This window comes from Mchenga conophoros, linkage group LG10, assembly GCF_057382185.1.
Source record: "Mchenga conophoros isolate Kocher_MC1m ecotype Shallow Benthic linkage group LG10, M_conophoros_male_GT1.1, whole genome shotgun sequence".
NCBI classification, from domain to species: domain Eukaryota; kingdom Metazoa; phylum Chordata; class Actinopteri; order Cichliformes; family Cichlidae; genus Mchenga; species Mchenga conophoros.
This window is the reverse complement of record NC_140535.1, coordinates 9,319,971-9,337,622: the sequence shown is the minus strand read 5'-3', so window position 1 is coordinate 9,337,622 and position 17,652 is coordinate 9,319,971. Positions and strand designations below refer to the sequence as shown.

Genomic DNA, 17,652 nt, shown 5'->3' with positions numbered 1-17,652 from the left:
AGTATTGATTGATTGATTATTTGATTTGACAGGTTGCAGAATTTTAAAACTGAATTAAATTTTTCTTTCTTCTTTGTACAGTTTGTGATCAGGTAATACGATACTCACTGCTCTTTGTGAATTTTCACAAGATAGTGGGAAAAATGTTTCATCACTCATCCAAATGACTTCTTCATTCTCAGAATTGAAGTGACAAATATTTCTCCCACTGAAAACGTTACGTCCAGATGAACAGAATCAACCTTTTGGGATTTACTTACCTGGATGATTGAGCATAAATCAAAATATATTTCAATTTGTTTAGCAAGACATCAAGCCTTTTCGTAATTTGAAAAAATAAGTATATAAAAACAAAAACCTATATTGATGTCACATACACACTTTTGCAGCTTTTATAGAATGCAGTCAATGATTGTGTGATGCAAATTAAAGTTTTAGCCATACAAAATGTATTAATAATCTCACAGCACAGCAAATGTCACAGTTCCAGAGCCAAACAACAGCAACTTGACATTCATGCAGGCCTCATATGAAATGAGTAATACTACAGGGATTATGAAACCGTTCATTCACTTAATTTGTAATTAATATGTGCATTATGTTTAGATTTCAAGTATCTGGAAAGTGTGATCGGCAAAGTTTGGTTTGGATAGTCATGGCATTGTGAAGGTTTTAGTCTTTCAGTGGATGAAGCCTGAGAAATGGTTTGCATACATCCAAGGCAAATCCTTACAGGATATGGTCAGTGGGGCAGTTTGCTGGTGTACTTAAAGTCTTACTTAGTTTAATCGCTGAATACTATGCTGCTCTGAGTGTTCGAAGTTAGCCTATGATGCAACATTTCAACATTTGAATACTGATGGGAACTGGGGGGTTTTCTGTCCAAGAGCTGTGTTGCAATGTTAACTCAATCTGCAGTATATCAGTGCAGCCCTGCTATTTTGTTTTACAAGAGGCTGTCACATTAGCTGCTCGGTTTCCACCAGCTGCACCAAGACATACAAATTGAGGACAGTGTGGATGGACCCATTTCCAAAACACATGCCATCATACTGGTGAGAGCTATGCTTCAAAGGCTTCCTGTCTCCAAGCCCAAAATAACTCACTTGCACACTTGGGGGAGGATTGTGGGTGAAACTGTGAGTAGGGAACCAAAATAGCAGTCTGTTGCAAACTAAAATAAATACAGAATAGACAGTTCATCAAATTATGAAGCTGCACGTATGCTTGGTAAATCATGATTCATTTAGCCAAACACTGATTGGACTTCAAGGGCAGTCTGTTCATTCATTCATTCATTCATTCATTCATTCATTCATGCATGTATTTGTTAAGAACTGTAAATATTCAGTAGCTGTAAATGAAAAAGTTTTGTAGTTTATTTGATTTGAACTTTTTATCATATGTATTTTATGATCACAAGTCATACTGAGAATGATCATATTTTAAACATCAGCAGCATCATGCTGGTTTAGCCATGACAAGGGCATGATCTAAGGCTAAGGCAAATGTTATAAACCAAAATAAAATCTCTCAGATTTCCAAAGCAGGAAAATCTTCCTTGACAGACCCAACGGGAAACTGAACAGGTGACAGGGGTCATTAGGTTATGAACTTTGGGCTAACAACCATATGCAACCAAATCTCTGAGCCAGAATAGTATGCAGAGACCATTCATTATAGAGTGCCACTGTTCCTCATAAATCAGGCTGACAGTTCACGCTCTTGGACAAGTCAAGGATGGGACCTTTTACTGCAAAACTGATGACTTATTGTGGGCCTTGTCATATGACCCTATGTTTTTATGAATTCATGCTGTGTTACAGACCAGGCTTTTACACTAATGCAAAAGACTCATATCATGCTTCTTTTTCTGAAAGTCACTAAAAGGTGACCTTCAACACCCCAACATACTGTACATATCATGTAGGAGGCCAGAAAGTAGGCAACTGTTTTGAGCATGCTCTACTGTCTAACAGCATTGTATTCCCACCACACACCAACGCTTTTAAAGCACTCATTTACTGTTCAAGAAACCGTGTGCATTATAGTATTATATTCTTGTAAAATAGTTTATTTATGTTGTTTGTTGGTGTTGAGGAAGAATACTAACTAACTAGAATATTGCTGGGCAATAATTGGACATATGTAAATATTTTTGCGCATGCTGTGATGGTTTCAGCTGTTTTTTATTTGCGTAATGCGAAAGTTCCATCTACATCTACAGACCTCAGGAGAAAATCTTGCCAGGAAGTGTTTTATTCACAATTACATCAACACATCTCCGCGAAGTGTTATTGTATGGAAATCTTTAACCCCCTATTGTCTAGCGTACGATATTTGATACATGCAGGGCTTCTTTTTTTTTTAGACTTCTGTCGTCATCACCCCCCCTCCCCAAAAATATAAATAAATAAATGCACAATTAATTTTGCAAGTAATTTTTTTAATGCTAGATGTACCAAATACAATAAAAATTAATTAACTTGAATGGACTCACTGGTTATATTAAAATATGGAATATTTTAATTTTTATGGAATATGGAAATTAAAATGTCACTAATTTCTTTTGAAAAAATTTTTAAAAAAATGAAGATTACTTTTTTAATAATTTTTTAATTTTAACAAATATATTTCTTAAATATTCAAATAAAGTATTTATTCAAGATGTTTATTTATTTTCTGTGACATTTACAGTGTTGTTTATCTGTCCCTCCTCCAACTCTTAACTGAAATCACTGGTGCATTGACATCAGCAGCAGTGACTGATGATTGTCAAAACCATGTTGTGTTTTGTAGCTTATAAAAATGCTGACCCTTTTTGCTTATGGAGATTCTTAATCAGTTATGATAAAAGACTGTCTTCTATGCCCTTTTGCAAAAATAAACAGAACTATCCCCATATGGTATCACACGGACTAAAATAACCCGCACAAGCTGAAGCTCAAGTGTCATGAATATGAATTAAATGAGTGTAAGTCACGTGTGACTGTGTGTGTGTGTGTGCGTGTCACATTGTGAGCAAGAATTAACTGTGGTCACTGATGATCATTCATAGAATCTTTACTCTTTATTCTAGTTCATCTGTATGAGAATAAAAAATATAATCAAGCAAGTAAACAGAAATATCTCAGCATCAGATATTGTGCAAATCAAACATTCAGTCAAAAGCCATAAACAACAAAAGCTGTAGACGATGAGGATATGGTTAACCATACTTATTCAGCAGTAGCAGCTGGAGTATTATCCATGCCAACTGTATACACTCTCATGCTTAATGGGAGAACTGCCAGCATGCCAGAGAAAGACTTCCAACCCTCTGAATTCTTCCTTCCTCCCAATTCGTGTACTTTCTATTATTTTCCCATGAAAAAGTATTACTGCCACCATCATTTTTCAGAAGTGACACCTGAATAATTATGGTTAGGAAACAGTGCACATCAAAAAGTTTCTCTTAATCACTGGTCTAGCAAAAAGAACGATAAATCAATCCTTGAAAGCATACTTTTTCTCTTCACTTATCTTTAACAACCCATCAAGTAATCAAAAATTGGCAAAGCATGCAATAACTCATAATCCATGTAAATCCTTTTACATTAAATTGCAGGCAAACAGTCAGATTGAAGCGTCACGCCAGGTCAGAGGTGATGTGACCGCTATAAATAATGAACTGAGTGGCTGATTTGAAACATTGCACTATGATCAGTTATTGATTTCTCTTGCTGAGACTGTCAGTACTGTTTCAACTCTCTGGTGAGCGCTGAGGTCACTCATCAAGCTTTGGATTTAAGATCAATGTAGCGTATTATGATAGCTTCATTGCACTGATCATGTAAATCATTTTAAGATCAACTCCAATTAGAAACGCTTATTATCAGTTAGAACAACTTATGCTATGAATATAAAGCATGTCTAAATAATGCAGTTATTACACAAAAAGCACTTATGATTGGTCCCTAAGTCCTAAGTTTAAAAAAAAAAAAAAAAAAAGCACTTAAACAGGAAAATAAATCTTTCCCATCATATGACAAAGACTAAAATATAGGATATAGGAAACAGAGGACTGCAGCTGCACTTAAGAAGCATCTAAAGCACTGTTTTTAAAAACACAGGCAGAAAAAAAGCTAAAAGTGTATGAATTTGGCCCCTGGAGATGACAAGCTGTAGCTGAAGCAGTTACAACCTCTCTGAACTCACGCTTTGCAAACCTGGCCAAAACACAGCCATTTCTAAAGCTTGTACATCTCAAACAAGTGCAAATTATTCACAGGCTGAAAGTATAAGAAGAAGCAGCAGAAAATTGAAAATTATAGTGATTATGCTGTCTCTCTGTAGCAAGCAGTAATGGCTGTTTGTCAAAGGCTGGCATAATGTGGCAACTCCAGTAACTATGCTACACATGCTTTATGTTTTAGTGTTACAGAGAAGATGCAATCTGTGTATCACATATATTTTGTAATGTCCCAGATTGAAAAAATATCCCTTTCCTCCCGTTCATTTTACACAAATGTCACCCTGAGAGTTGATAACACAAAATGTCCTTCAAACGGTTTAAGGTGTCTGCAACACCCTCCCAGCTTCTATATATTAGATTCTCATTCAAACCTTATATATACATAATAATCAAACAACTACTGAACTGACCTTTATGTGTACAATGCCGCACTAACAGGAGCGTAAAATCCTACATTTACGGACGTAAGCAAACGACACATTAACCAATCACGCTGTGAATATCAGACACAGTTTTAGAGGAGGCAGATTACTCACCTGCAGCTGCAAGGTGGACATTTTTTTCCCTTTACATGTTTTCAAGTATGACCCACATGAAATCCCCCTAATCCTGACATGTTTACCATTTTTGTGTGCCGTTTTTGGAGGAGAGACAGATGTGGCAGTACAGCATCCTCCTTTGTACATTATTGCAAATGCACCTACAACTGCAGTGTAACTTTTCATGTTGTGACGTCTTCACTCCGATAACGAGTGAGTTCATTTCCTGGCTACCAACGACAACACTGCAACTCGTCTTCAAACAGCCATATTACTGTTTGCTTCATGCCTGCGTTAACTAAAAAGCTGCACTCTCATAATTTATGTTTAGAGCAAAACGCACACTATGAGACACTGACGTCAGAGGACACACTACCATTTACAGTAAATTTCACTTTACAGCAGTGATAGCTAATTTGAAAGGGAACATACATGGAGATCTCCAACCAGAGAATCCTCTTGCAGACTCCATCATGCGGTTTACGTCATTTATTATGTACGTGGACTGGAGAGAGAAGGAGAGGGACAATCCTTTCTCTCGTGTTAGTGGAAATTAGCATCTTATAAAGCACATCACTAAACTATTTTGTTTTTTTCTTAACAGAAAATCTGAAGAAACTGTGGCCGAGTGAGAGAGTGCATTTGAACATTAAAATATACTGCACATTAATGACCTATTACAGAATAGTGTTTGCACGTGTTTTATCAGTCTCTGATGTTCTTCATCATCTGCGTGACAAACAGGTCTCTGATGATTCCTCCTCATGTGTGATCGGTAGATAGTATCAGTAGATAGTAATTTAACTCTGTGTCCCACTAAATCCACCACCTTGTTCAAGTGGAGAAAGGAAATTCATGGAAACTTGTAGGTTTGAATCACAAGCAAAGTGTTAGTTCACTTATTGGTCTTTGACTTCAGCTGGGCGACCTTAGCTTGTCCCAGCTTCATCTGAATATCAACAGGCCTCTCAAAGAAGCTGACTATGGCCGGTTCATTGAGCAGAGATGCTAGGACCTGCTCGAAGGAAAACGACCACTCGGTCTCTGAGAGGTCTTGACTGTTGTGGGAGCTGGAAGTGTCAGAGCTCTCTGGGGTTGTGGAGGACTCTTCAGTTGAAGACTCCTCGCCAGCAGTGGTATTGGCAGGCTTTTTGGACTCGGGTGGGCTGCTCGGCTCCTGCAGCCTCCGCCCCACCTCTTCCATCCTCAGGAGGAGGCTGGTCACATGAGCCACGGCTCGGTACAGTGACTCCTCCTCGGGATCACCATGAAAAATGTTGTACAGGGTCTTGGAGAACTGGATGAACTGAGTCTGCGATGGAAATGTGGGGGGAAAAAAAAAGTTAAATGAGTCAATTTATTGTGAAAAAGATGAAGTCACACGGACACAACAAAGCATGGTTTGAATTACCTGATTAATTCTGGGCAGGTCTTTGATGGTTTCCTCTTTCTTTAATATTTCATTCTGCCATTGTTTCAGATAGGCCTGCAGGTCAACCTTCCCTCTTCCTGTCAGTTTAATTGACAAACTTAACTGTGTTACAAGAAATTATAATCCTTGCACAAATCCTTGTTGGAGCCATTAATCATTTGTTATAAATTTGGGTGTAATATTACCTCTTTCAGGGCTTTTCCTTATCACACCATCTTCTGGAAGATCAAAGGCTGAAACAGGGAAGCAGCATATAAACAAACTGTAGAGAAAAATGCTTCCACGCAAGTGTTAAGACAGAATTATTGCGATATTTAGTTAGAAAAGAGGAAATTAAATTGGAGTTTTGAGGAAGGACAAGAGGTAGCTAACCAGTGAGTCTACTCAAGTGAGAAGAATCTTCAGTCACTGGAATAAAGTGCTGGATTCTTTGTTCCTTTAAGTGTAAAGGACTACCTGTGAAGGCTAAAAGATATTGTCTGTAAGTGCACTGAAAGGAAAGAAAAGACAAAGGAGAAAGAATTCACAAGAGCAAAGCAGAGTTTAGGGCTAGATTTACTAAGCCAGTTTGTTTCAATGAAAACATTAATTACCAAGAGCAGCACAAAGGAGTCAACAACGCATGCAGATCTGATGAGGATCTACTACCAATCAAAATAATGGTCTAAAAGCAGTTTTTAATGCATATGGTTGTCTCTTATGAGAGAAAGAGAAGCAATTCAGATCTATGGAAGACAGCTGAGGGAGAATCAATGAGAATCTGATTTAAGGGTGAACTCTGGTACAAACTGATGGAGACCATTGAGTGATCATGAAGGTCGAAACAGCATTCTTTTTGTCAGCTCAGGTTTATAACCACATTAAGTTGAAATTTGTGTACAACAGCTGACCTAAGGCTGTAAACAAACAAAGCATTTACATTCAGATTCTGGATGAGCCATGTGTTAAAGTTATTATGCCACCTCCATAAAGACACAAATTTCTCTGAGGTTTTGAGCACTATTTTTGTATGCCATATGAGACTGGAGCAATTTATTAATTGCCACTTTAAGCTCTGCTCCGTTATAGCAAAACAGTAGAGCTGAGGTCCAGAAATATAGATCTAAACATGCTTTTTTCGGTGATGAATACATTTTATCCTTTGTATGATTTCCTTCTACATTGTTAGTAAATCTGGCCAATAAATAAAGAACGCAGATGTTAAATCCACACAGAGGTATCCGATTTTTAGATTTAAAAATAGCTGTGTATAGAATTGTTAATATTAAACATGCTACAGTATTATTCCATGCATCAAAAAAAAGAAACACTCGAATTTTTCCTTTTTTTGCTCCAACCTGAGCCACGTCTACATGTGTGTGCATGTTGGTTTAAATGCGTAGATTAAACAACTCCCATCACAAGCCAGAAATGTAATATTATTTTCCTGATAGCTTTGTGGTGCATAAGCCTAAATATTGCCACATAAGTTACACATTGCACTCCTCTCAGCAAAAAGACCAATACCAACCTCTGAATGCAAACTAATTAAGAATAAGTGGAGAAAACATTTCCACCAAATTTCCAACAATGAAAGTGTCCTGAAGTATAAAATGCTACAGAGCATAAAGAACAATGCAGACCTCCACAGGGCTCTAAGTTAAAAAGGTACAACAAGACATGCTGCGGTCACTACAGCCAATCACAACAGAGCTAACGTAACCGAGTGGTCACTGCTTTCCGCCTGAAACTGATAAATGACTAAAGCTGCTCCACAGCTCTTCTGGACTGAAAAACCTGCAGCGTCTCAGCTCTGAAGAGGATATGGCTCCAATCATTTCAATGTAGAGTTTGGCCCAGTTCCAGTCCCTCTTATTCATACAGAGGAAGCAAACAAAACAGCGATCAGTGCACAGGTGGCAAATTTGAAGTGCGTCTCCACCATCTTGTTTAGACTGTGGCACCAGGATGTGACCTGTCCTTGGTGCTGAAGCAATGTCCACTTTCCATGAGACACAAAATAAGCTTTGCTGCTTGATGTTCACAGGCCTGGCACATCACAAGTGGTGACTCAGTGCTCATCTGCTGCTAAGCTGTCAGTTGTAATTTGAGCAGCACAGTCTCTCTTTCTGAAGAAACTAGCCCACTGCTAAATGCCCTCACAGCTCCTTAGACCTGTTGTTGCCATGACAAACTCTTTCACCCAGCATACGCTATTCTTACCCCTGCCTTCAACAAGCATCACGCACATAAGAGTCACACATTCAAGGACACTTTCTTCCCCGAGGCAATGTGCTCACTCATCAAATGCTGGGTTATGGGCTGAATTATTGAAATGACAACCCGTGTGCATTTCAGCCCTGCAGACCTCAGACTGACGTAACTATGTGACCTTTTATTTCACTTTGGGCTGCTTCTGTCAGTCTGCTGCTGCAGCGTGCATCAACTATATAGATTCCAGTCTGAAAACATTTGCTGCATTTGAACCTAAAGCAGTTTGTCATCACCATAGACACTGTGTGAAAGAAAGAGGTCAGAGGTTAAAGACAGTGTTGTGTAGTTTATGAGAGGCAGATGAAAATCAGATAGCAAAATAAAGGGCACAGAAGTTAACGATCTAGTCTTAAACTGAGATTGGTTTTATTAGTTGTTCATTACTTACCTGGTGGCAGGTGGAGCTTGAAGAGAAATTTCAACTTATTTGTGAAAGATCCGGTGTATAAAGTATCTATGGGAGACGCAAAAGTTATAGTTTCAGCAGTGGGGACACTGAGGTTAAAAGTTTTACTAGAACAGAGCAGAGAACCAACAAATGTACCAAGGGCACAGCAGAATTCTTTAAAGTTAATGAGACCATCCTGGTTCTCATCTATCAGGCGGAAAACCCAGAGGGAGAGGGTGCTCTTGATGCTGCAGAAAGCCCAGGGCTCCAGCAGGGAGAAGAGCATGCTGAACTGTTGGAAACCCAGCTGGTACTGCTCCAGATAGGCCAGACTGGGGTCATGATGGAGCAGAGCTGGGCTGTTCATTGTCCAGTAGCAGCTGAGGAAATGCTGCCTCTGAAAGTAGATAAACAGAGAAGGAAGCATGACCTGTCCATCTTTCTTATTCTAACAAACAGTTAAGCATGGTGACAATAAAGATACAACATTGAAGTTCATGACTCACTTTGAATAAATTATAAAGCTCGTCCAGTTGTGAGGCACTGAATCTGACATCTTGGGACACCACACGGATCTGAAAACACATTTGACCTCGTTATTAAGGCCACAGTAATATTACAATTCAATCTATAAATTACTTTCACTCATATTTTTCACACATATTGAGAAGCCTGTTCTAACTCGGCAGATGTGTTCCTGGTGACCAGAGTAAATGCATAGGCAGGTCTGACATCATTTGTAAGAGCAATTCTCATATTTTGCTCTAAAGACCTTTTATAAGTTATCTGTTTCCCCTAAAATGACCACTGCCTGCTCCATTCTATATGCTGGGCAAACATTGATGGCCATGTTTGTTTGGATTTTGTTGTAAGAACAAAATTGATATCAATGCATTCTCAAGCCTCCCATCCCTATTTTTACTTGTCACAACTAGGCACCCTAATCCAGGTCCTGCAAACAGGACTCTGAAGGGGTGAGGGGGAAATAAAATGCAAGGCAGCCAATAAGTTTTCACTCATCTAAAACTGCCACAAAAACCTGAATAGATATAAAATATATAACTTGTGTAATACTGTGTCCGAACAGGCCCCTGTACTAGTTACTCTAAGCTTACTTACCACGTTTTGCTTGGTTGTGTCCTCCAGTGTTTGAATCACATATAGTTTGTTTCTTTTCCGTGAACTCTCAACTTCCTCTGAACGAATATTTCCATATTTCTGCAAAGACCGTCACAACTTAGTTTTATTGAGAGAAAAAAAAAAAACTGTGGGGAGGTTGTCTCTAATCGGTCACAGACTGAAAGAGCAAAGTTATACCTCATAGGCCTCTCGGATCAGCTCACTGATATCTACGCTGATGTGAGATGCTTTATCATTATTGCCTACTGAAGCTTGCTGCACTGTCGGGGGCAATGGGCTGTCTTTGTTTGTCACACTGTCAAAAAACCTGGAACAACACCAACAGACAAAGAGGGAGAGTATTATTTACAGTGTAATAATATTTAAAAGTCTCGGACATGCATAATTTTTGCATTCACAGACTTGTTGAGGATGGTGACAGCTTCTGCATCATCGTGGCAGCTGATCAGAGCCTCCATGTTGTAGTCCAGCACGGCCAGGCCAAGCTGCAGGATGGCTTTGATTCCATCATAAAAAAAACAATCCACCACGTTCACGGCGCTCTCTATGGGCAGCACACTGATGAAAAGCGTGAGAAACCAGGACAGAGACACGGAGGAGAAGAAGCTCAGGTCTGTCATGTGTTCCACCAGCTGGGGGAGGTTTTCTCTAATCAGATCTTCGAACACAGCCTGGTCAACCAAAGCACCTGACAAAATATTTTCATAGTGAGACTTTGCTCCTGGCATAATTAAAATGCCACGCTGCCAGGTATCCAGCAGAAGCCAATCTTTCCACTCTTACCAATAATTCGGCGGTTGAAGTAATCTGGCAGCATCCTCTCACAGACGGCTACCAGCAGCCAGAAAGCCTCCTCTTCTTTTGCATACAGCAGGAGAACCGAGGTGAGAATGTTCATAGCCTGAACAGGAGAGAAATAAACAGTATGGTTTAATAGGCTTCTCCCTCCTCCTAAGTACACAATGGTATAATATATCATCACAAGAGGCAAGGGAAGGACATATTTCAAAAGTTATTTTAAGTACCTGGCAGTATCCAATTTTAGGGTTCCTGTAGGCATAGGCAGTAAGGACTCTGCGAAGAGCTGAGATTCCTGTGTCGCTCTGAAAGGCCGGGTGCTCGGGGAGAGAGCGGTGCAGGTCTCTTTCAATCTCATCTGTAGCCAGAGTGCTTGTGCCCAGAGACTGTTCAACCAGCTCAGTGTAATAGCCGGGGTGAGTGGCCATGTCGTTTACAGCCCCTACAGAGTGTACAAAAAAAAAGCCCCCACTCGGTTTAAAGTAAAAAAAGCACTTCAGTAGATGAAACTTTGATCACACAAGGCTTCATTAACCACTGACTGATGCTGCTTGTCACTATACGGGACACGGCAACTTTGATGTACAACCTGAGAAAAGCATCCACAGCTCTCCCCTCAAGGCCTCAGGAACGCCGCGCACAATCAAGTCTCGCGTCTTCCTGGTAAAGAACATACTCGTACCACGTCCATACTCAGAGAAATGGATGTTCCAAGACTGCTCCTTCATCTTCTCCTTAAGCTGTTAACCCAGAAGTATCAGAAGAAAGTTTTTCAGTTTGAGACATGATTGTATACATGCACTTTCTATGTACCACTGACCAGTTGTTTTCTTACATTCTTTCAAAATAAGCATCTGGAGGCATTACAAGATGGCTACTGAGGGAAAGGCTGTGCTTCTAAAAGGCAGCACACACAACAGTGCTACTAACAAAACGTGTATTTTTTTTAAATTCATGTATTCTTCATCTGATTTTATAACAACACCCAAGAACTAACCAGTCATCCACACTCACAGCAGACAGTTTCATGAGCCCATCTGAACCACAGAAACCCATCTGGATCTACATAAAGTTCCAGATCTGTCTGACATTATTTGTAATACCTGAGCAGACTTGACCCTGATCAAACTGTACATAACAGATGTGCTGTGTTTACACTGTAAATAAAGCAGCAAACCAGTAGTCATTATTATACTTTAAAAGGACAAAGAGCAGAAGTTGTATTCAATAATCCAAAGATTGCTAAACTCATTTCCTCATCAGGGGATTAACCATGCTGTGTCAATCAGGAAGACATAAATAACATAAAGTCTGTATGTATTTTACCACATACTTCAGCTAAGAGGATAGATTACAGGAGTCACAGGTTAGATGCCTATGAACGTTACAGTTTCATTTTGACTTTGTAGATTAATTGAGCTTGTTAATAACATGTGCAAATTGGACACTGATGGAGTCTTGGTTATAGATTTCCAATAAATGGTAAATGGCCTGCATTTGTATAGCGCTTTACTCAGTCCCTAAGGACCCCAAAGCGCTTTACACTACATTCAGTCATTCACACACAGGCAATGGCAGGCTACGTTGTAGCCATAGCTGCCCTGGGGCGCACTGACAGAGGCGAGGCTGCCGGACACTGGCGCCACCGGGCCCTCTGACCACCACCAGTAGGCAAACATGGGGTACCTTGCCCAAGATACTAACCCCAACTGCCAGGAGGCAGCCTGGGATCGAACCACCGACCTTCTGATTCGTGGCTGCCTGCTCTGCCACCTGAGCTACAGCCACCCCACCAATAATAAGTGCATCCTGTTTAGTTCTGGGTAGAACAGCTTTTTACTTTTTTGGGTATGGGCACAAATCCAAGCACATATGAAGATGTCTGCTGCACACTAGAACATGCAGATATATGCATGTGATCTGGTGATTTTACGCAAAAGGCCAGTAAAAACAAATCAATTTTCATTCGAGCAGATGAACTCTGTTGTTTACCATTTTGGGATCAAGGTTTTCAACATCCTGGGGGTGGAAAACAGTCATGAGAGCCTCGGTGCTCACAGCCTTGCTGCTGTCTTTCTGCCCCACCATTAAAGTTACGTCCTCTGGATTGTCCTCAAAGTGGTTTATGAGAGACTGACATTCTCCCCGTATGGCCTTCATGACAAAGACGTTAATCATTTTCAATGTCAGACAGCTCTGCAAACTACAGGATGACGTTTAAAGAGAAGCAAAATGGCACAAATGAAACAATCACAGCACATTACCTCTGATGAAGCAGAGTGCTGTGGGCTGGCACTAATCCCACACCTACTACGGATTGTATTGGCAAGCCGCTGATAGTCCCGCACCTCAGAGAAACGCAGCGCCCTCTTGCCGCGCACGCACACCGTTAAAGCTCTGCTGCTGGAGTCTGGTTTCTCAACGTTAACAACCTAGAAGACAGAAATAAGGAGACAGACGGTCACATATGAGGTTTTCTGTTGTTCATCAGGTTGTTGTTTTTTTTGTTTTTTTAAAGACAAAACACTTTTTGTTTGACTTTACCTCTCGCATTGGAATAATGACATGGCATTGACTTCCATCCTGACTGGCAAAACACAGGTAGTTCTCCGACAGACAAATCTTGCCAAGCGTGTTAAAATGGCTGAAGGGAACCCACAAGAAGCTCTCGTGCACCTCTAACAGGTTTTCCTCTTTGGGAAGCCTGAAAAATGTCCTGAATTGCTCACTCTTTGCATTAGCTTCTAGCCCTCTGTGGAAACAGAAGAGCACAAACATCAGCCTCCAGCCTCTATTCACATCAGTCATCCATTTACATGTATTTCAAAATGATCCACACTGCTTAAATATTATTATAAAATAACAGGACGTGACTCCCTTGTCGACTGGGATCAAATGAAAACAATGGGAAAAGTAAACAAACATTGGAACTGTCTTTAAAGAACTGGCACTGGCAAGCTCAGGCGTGACTTGGTTGGCAATCCTGGCAGGTCACACCAAACATAAACCCTATCTGACTCAAGTCATACTTTGTTTTCTCGGGTTCTTTAACTTTGCATCTGGCACTAACAGGATCGTGTGAAGCTGCACTGCACAGCGTACAAAATATTACCTCTTTGTAATCTGCAGCGGGTCAGACAGCGCTGGCTCTCTCTGGAAGGACTCTTTATCAAAAAGACGCTTGATGGAGTAGTCAGCCAACTGTTCCATGATAACGAACGTTTCGTTCAGGTGCAGCAGCATGGAGAAGTAGTGATCCTCTCCATGAGCCAAAACATGGATGCTCTCAGTCAGAATGACATTAGAGGTTTTCTCCAGCCTCCAAAGCTCATCCCAGGAGATGACTAGTTTAACTGCACAGCATTAAAAAAATATGAAGTAGTTAAATTAATTGCTGGAAACAAAGAAAAAAATAAATACAATTATTCTTAAAACCTAAAAAGCTGTCATTACCTGGAACAAAAGAACTACTAAAAGATTCTGAGGCCATAAAAACCCACTATGACAGCAATTAGCAGCTGTCACACCCTTTATTACCACCAATCCACTTTCTAAAGACAGGCAGCAGCACGTGCTATGAATGGCAGAGAAATTGCTTACCCTCAGCTCCCAGAAGGTATGAATAGAAGCACAGGAAGTTTGTGCTGAGGTAGAGCCAGCCCTGGCAGGGTACTTTTCCTTTCCAGTAGCTGCATGAGTAATATGTGACCAGCTTTTCCTCTGGTGGCAGCTCAAACCACTTCTCAAACCTCAAGTGGGCTTCTCGAAACTTCTCGGGATCATCCTCCTGCACTAAGCATGTCTTCCCCTCTTCTGCAATAAGACCCTAAAATGTGACGTACACAGGGTTACTGCAGACTGTTTATATATATTATGGATATAATAATAAAGCAAGTAATCAACATTTCTGGGGATTAAAAAAAAAAATAGGTCTTCCTAAAGTCTCACTCTAATCTTGCCCTGTACAAAGCTGGTGACGTCTTCGCTGGAGTCAAAAACAGAGAGCGTCCTCATAATGTTCTGCTGCAGCCAATCCCAGTGCTGAATAATCTCCTCTTTGGTGACACCTGACCAAATGTTAAGAGGAAAAAACATAATACTAAGGTCAGCTTAATCGAAGAAATGTTGCAACAACTAGAGAACAGACAGCAATATTGACATGAAAATGCAGAGGGGCGTACCGCATGCTATTGACCAGTACACTTGTGAGTCTGGCGTGTGGTGCAGAATGCGATAAGGGGCCACTTTGGAAGTGGAGTCCAACACAGTATCCAGGGTTCCTACAAGGAGGCCTGTAGCATAAAGTACAATGATGTATAAAAAAAAAAGATAAATATCAGATTTACACATGAATCCTTATAGAAGCCTTCAATAATTTCTTGCCCTTCAAAAATGACATAAACAGAACTGTGTGCTGAATCATTTGCCTTTAGTTAGTCTGTGCAGGACTATCCAGTCATTGTTCATAGCTACATCTCAGACTGTGTTGAACGCATACTGACAGCGGAAATGCATGATCCCCCAGGTCCTTGTCAGGCCTAAAATTAGCTAAATCTGTTACCTCTACAACTTCTTTCTGACCTGCCCTCCATGAATAATTGACAAGGTCGAAGTGAAACCACTATCCTATGCATCGCGTCAGCATTAGACAGGCCACCCTGCTGAACACCCCCAAATATGCTCTAACGATGAGCTGCCAAGTAGTAAAGCATTCAGCAGATCAAACAAACACACTTTGCAGCGCAGAGCATGGTGATACTTCAGGTGTAAAGTGCCGTTTGCTTTGGAGAAGGGGGGGGACCATACTATTTAACCTCTATTATCATTAACCCTGACAGTTAGGACATCAGTACATTTCTAGCCACTGACAACATTATTAACAATCTAGTAGATGGTAATAGATAATCTACAAAAGCTGGATGTATTAGAAGTATTCCTCTGAGTTCCAAGTTAGTAAAGAAGGTCTTGTGGGTTAAACTGGAAACTTACTTGGGAGGAATTTAAGGACTTGATAAACTTGATGTTGTATAGTTTGCAGGAAAAAGAAATTATTTATACACACTGTGTATATATAACGCTACATTGTGACTACTCGAGTGAGCATCAGGGTCTCTCCACAAAGTGGCTGATGCATTTACTATCTGGGGAGCTGACACAGCAGTGACATTACAATTGCCCAGGTTTAATTTCTAGCCTGTGTGAGAAACAGGTGCACTTGTTCACAAACTGACCCAGCTCACCAGCAGAGTGGAAATGCCCTTTTTAAACCAGGAAAATCAACAAGCAGAATACTTCTGCTTTTATGAGTTGCTAAATTGTTGGGTGACACAACAATCCCTTAAAAAAGTGAATACAGCCTGTAATACAGGCCCCAAGGAAATGAAATCAGCGGTGTAGTGTACAGACCCCCTCGTCCACTCAGCTATAAGAAACATGAAACAAACCAAACGGGCCAATGAACTGACACGTACTACGTAAACCAGCTGTTCAGTACCTAAACTGACTCACGTAATTTGGACCCATAGCTCAAACCTGTTGCAAAGACGCTTTTCCTTCCCCCCCCCTCTGGGTTGAGGAGTAGGCTGTGTAACAGCACCCGCCCTAACAGTGGCAGACATCTAGTTAGCTAGGGAAATTCTCCGCGAGTTAGCCAGCTATTAACTTGCGTGTTTCCTTGTGGTTTGTGAAGCCGCAGCAGCTGTCCCGAAAATACGATATGACAACAAAACCGCGAACATTACCTGTCAAACCGCCACCACCTTCTCCGTACCCTCGTCTCCTCTGCAGCACGAAATACTCGTTATCCTTCTCGGTGACCCACAATTTAAAAGCATTTTTCAGCAGAATCTCTTCGGGTTTGAGCCACATGGTTCTAATGTCGCCAAGTTATCTGTCAAACCGACCTGACATTTCACGGTTATCTCTAACGTACCCCGACAGCAAACCCATGGACATTTGTTTGCGTCCGAATCCCTCCCTTCCCACGTCGACAAGAAATGCTGCCAAAAGTGCAAGGCATTGTGGGATTGTAGTTTCTGAGGAGAATGAGGGGCTGTAGGCGGGTGATACTGCAACAGCGCAAATATACTACAGAACTGTGTTGTAAAAGTTTCCAGACATCTACAACGTCTTTGCTGATCTTTTTTATTTTTTGCCTCACAAACTGGATATTAAATATAGTAAAACAAGTATACCCTGTAAACCCTGTAAGGTGTTGGCACTATACATCTACTGCATTCTCCCCATTCTTCCAAATGTAAAATTTTAAAGAGAAAAATGTCAATCAAATTACAAATATTTCATTAATGAAATGCTAACGCATTCCCTCCACTTTCTCATAAAACAGTATGAGTCATAACACTGATTAAAAGAGATTTGCAGTGTAAAAAGATAAAAGGTGGCATGGGGGTGGGATCAACAGGAAGTCAGAATATCTGATCAAAATAAATACAAAATCTAAAACTGTTGTACAAAAAACTGCACTCTACCACATAGGAGTTTAAACATCATTTTGTATTGAATAACAGTTTTACCATTTAATGAAACACTATGTAGACTCTTTTCCTTAAGAAAGTCATAATCCTAATTTGTGCCAATTATTTAGGCAAAGGTTTTTAGCAACAAATATACTTAAAGTACCTAAATTAAAACCTTAAAGTGCTATCATTATGCAGAATGCTTCCACTCAGACTCACGATTATATTATGTAATTACAATTTGATTTATTAAAGTGTACTGTTTCCCTTTAATTTGTTATTTCACTTTAATGTTGCAGGATTGTCTGTGATTTGAATTATATGCTGCAGAGTAGCTTTATATGCAGTGAAAAAGCATCATATGCAACAGTTATTGGTAACTTTTTTTAATA

General features: G+C 40.3%; 1 protein-coding gene across 2 annotated transcripts; it reads right to left on the bottom strand.

Annotated features, from left to right (window-relative positions):
* Positions 1-3,045: 3,045 nt before the first annotated feature.
* Positions 3,046-16,756, bottom strand: tbc1d8b (TBC1 domain family member 8B). Of its 2 annotated transcripts, XM_085288439.1 has the most exons (21): positions 16,526-16,756; positions 14,966-15,076; positions 14,733-14,851; positions 14,385-14,610; positions 13,897-14,137; positions 13,329-13,536; positions 13,049-13,216; positions 12,777-12,938; positions 11,374-11,524; positions 11,012-11,226; positions 10,770-10,887; positions 10,389-10,674; positions 10,164-10,293; positions 9,966-10,064; positions 9,353-9,421; positions 9,003-9,243; positions 8,847-8,912; positions 6,578-6,670; positions 6,391-6,438; positions 6,185-6,282; positions 3,046-6,085 (listed from the first exon to the last, which is right to left on the bottom strand). In XM_085288439.1, the coding sequence occupies exons 1-21, from the start codon at positions 16,650-16,652 to the stop codon at positions 5,669-5,671; spliced, it is 3,393 nt and encodes a 1,130-aa protein (XP_085144565.1). In that variant the 5' UTR covers positions 16,653-16,756; the 3' UTR covers positions 3,046-5,668. The 2 variants fall into 2 exon arrangements, with proteins under 2 accessions (XP_085144565.1, XP_085144566.1); XM_085288440.1 differs by lacking the exon at positions 6,578-6,670.
* Positions 16,757-17,652: the final 896 nt, after the last annotated feature.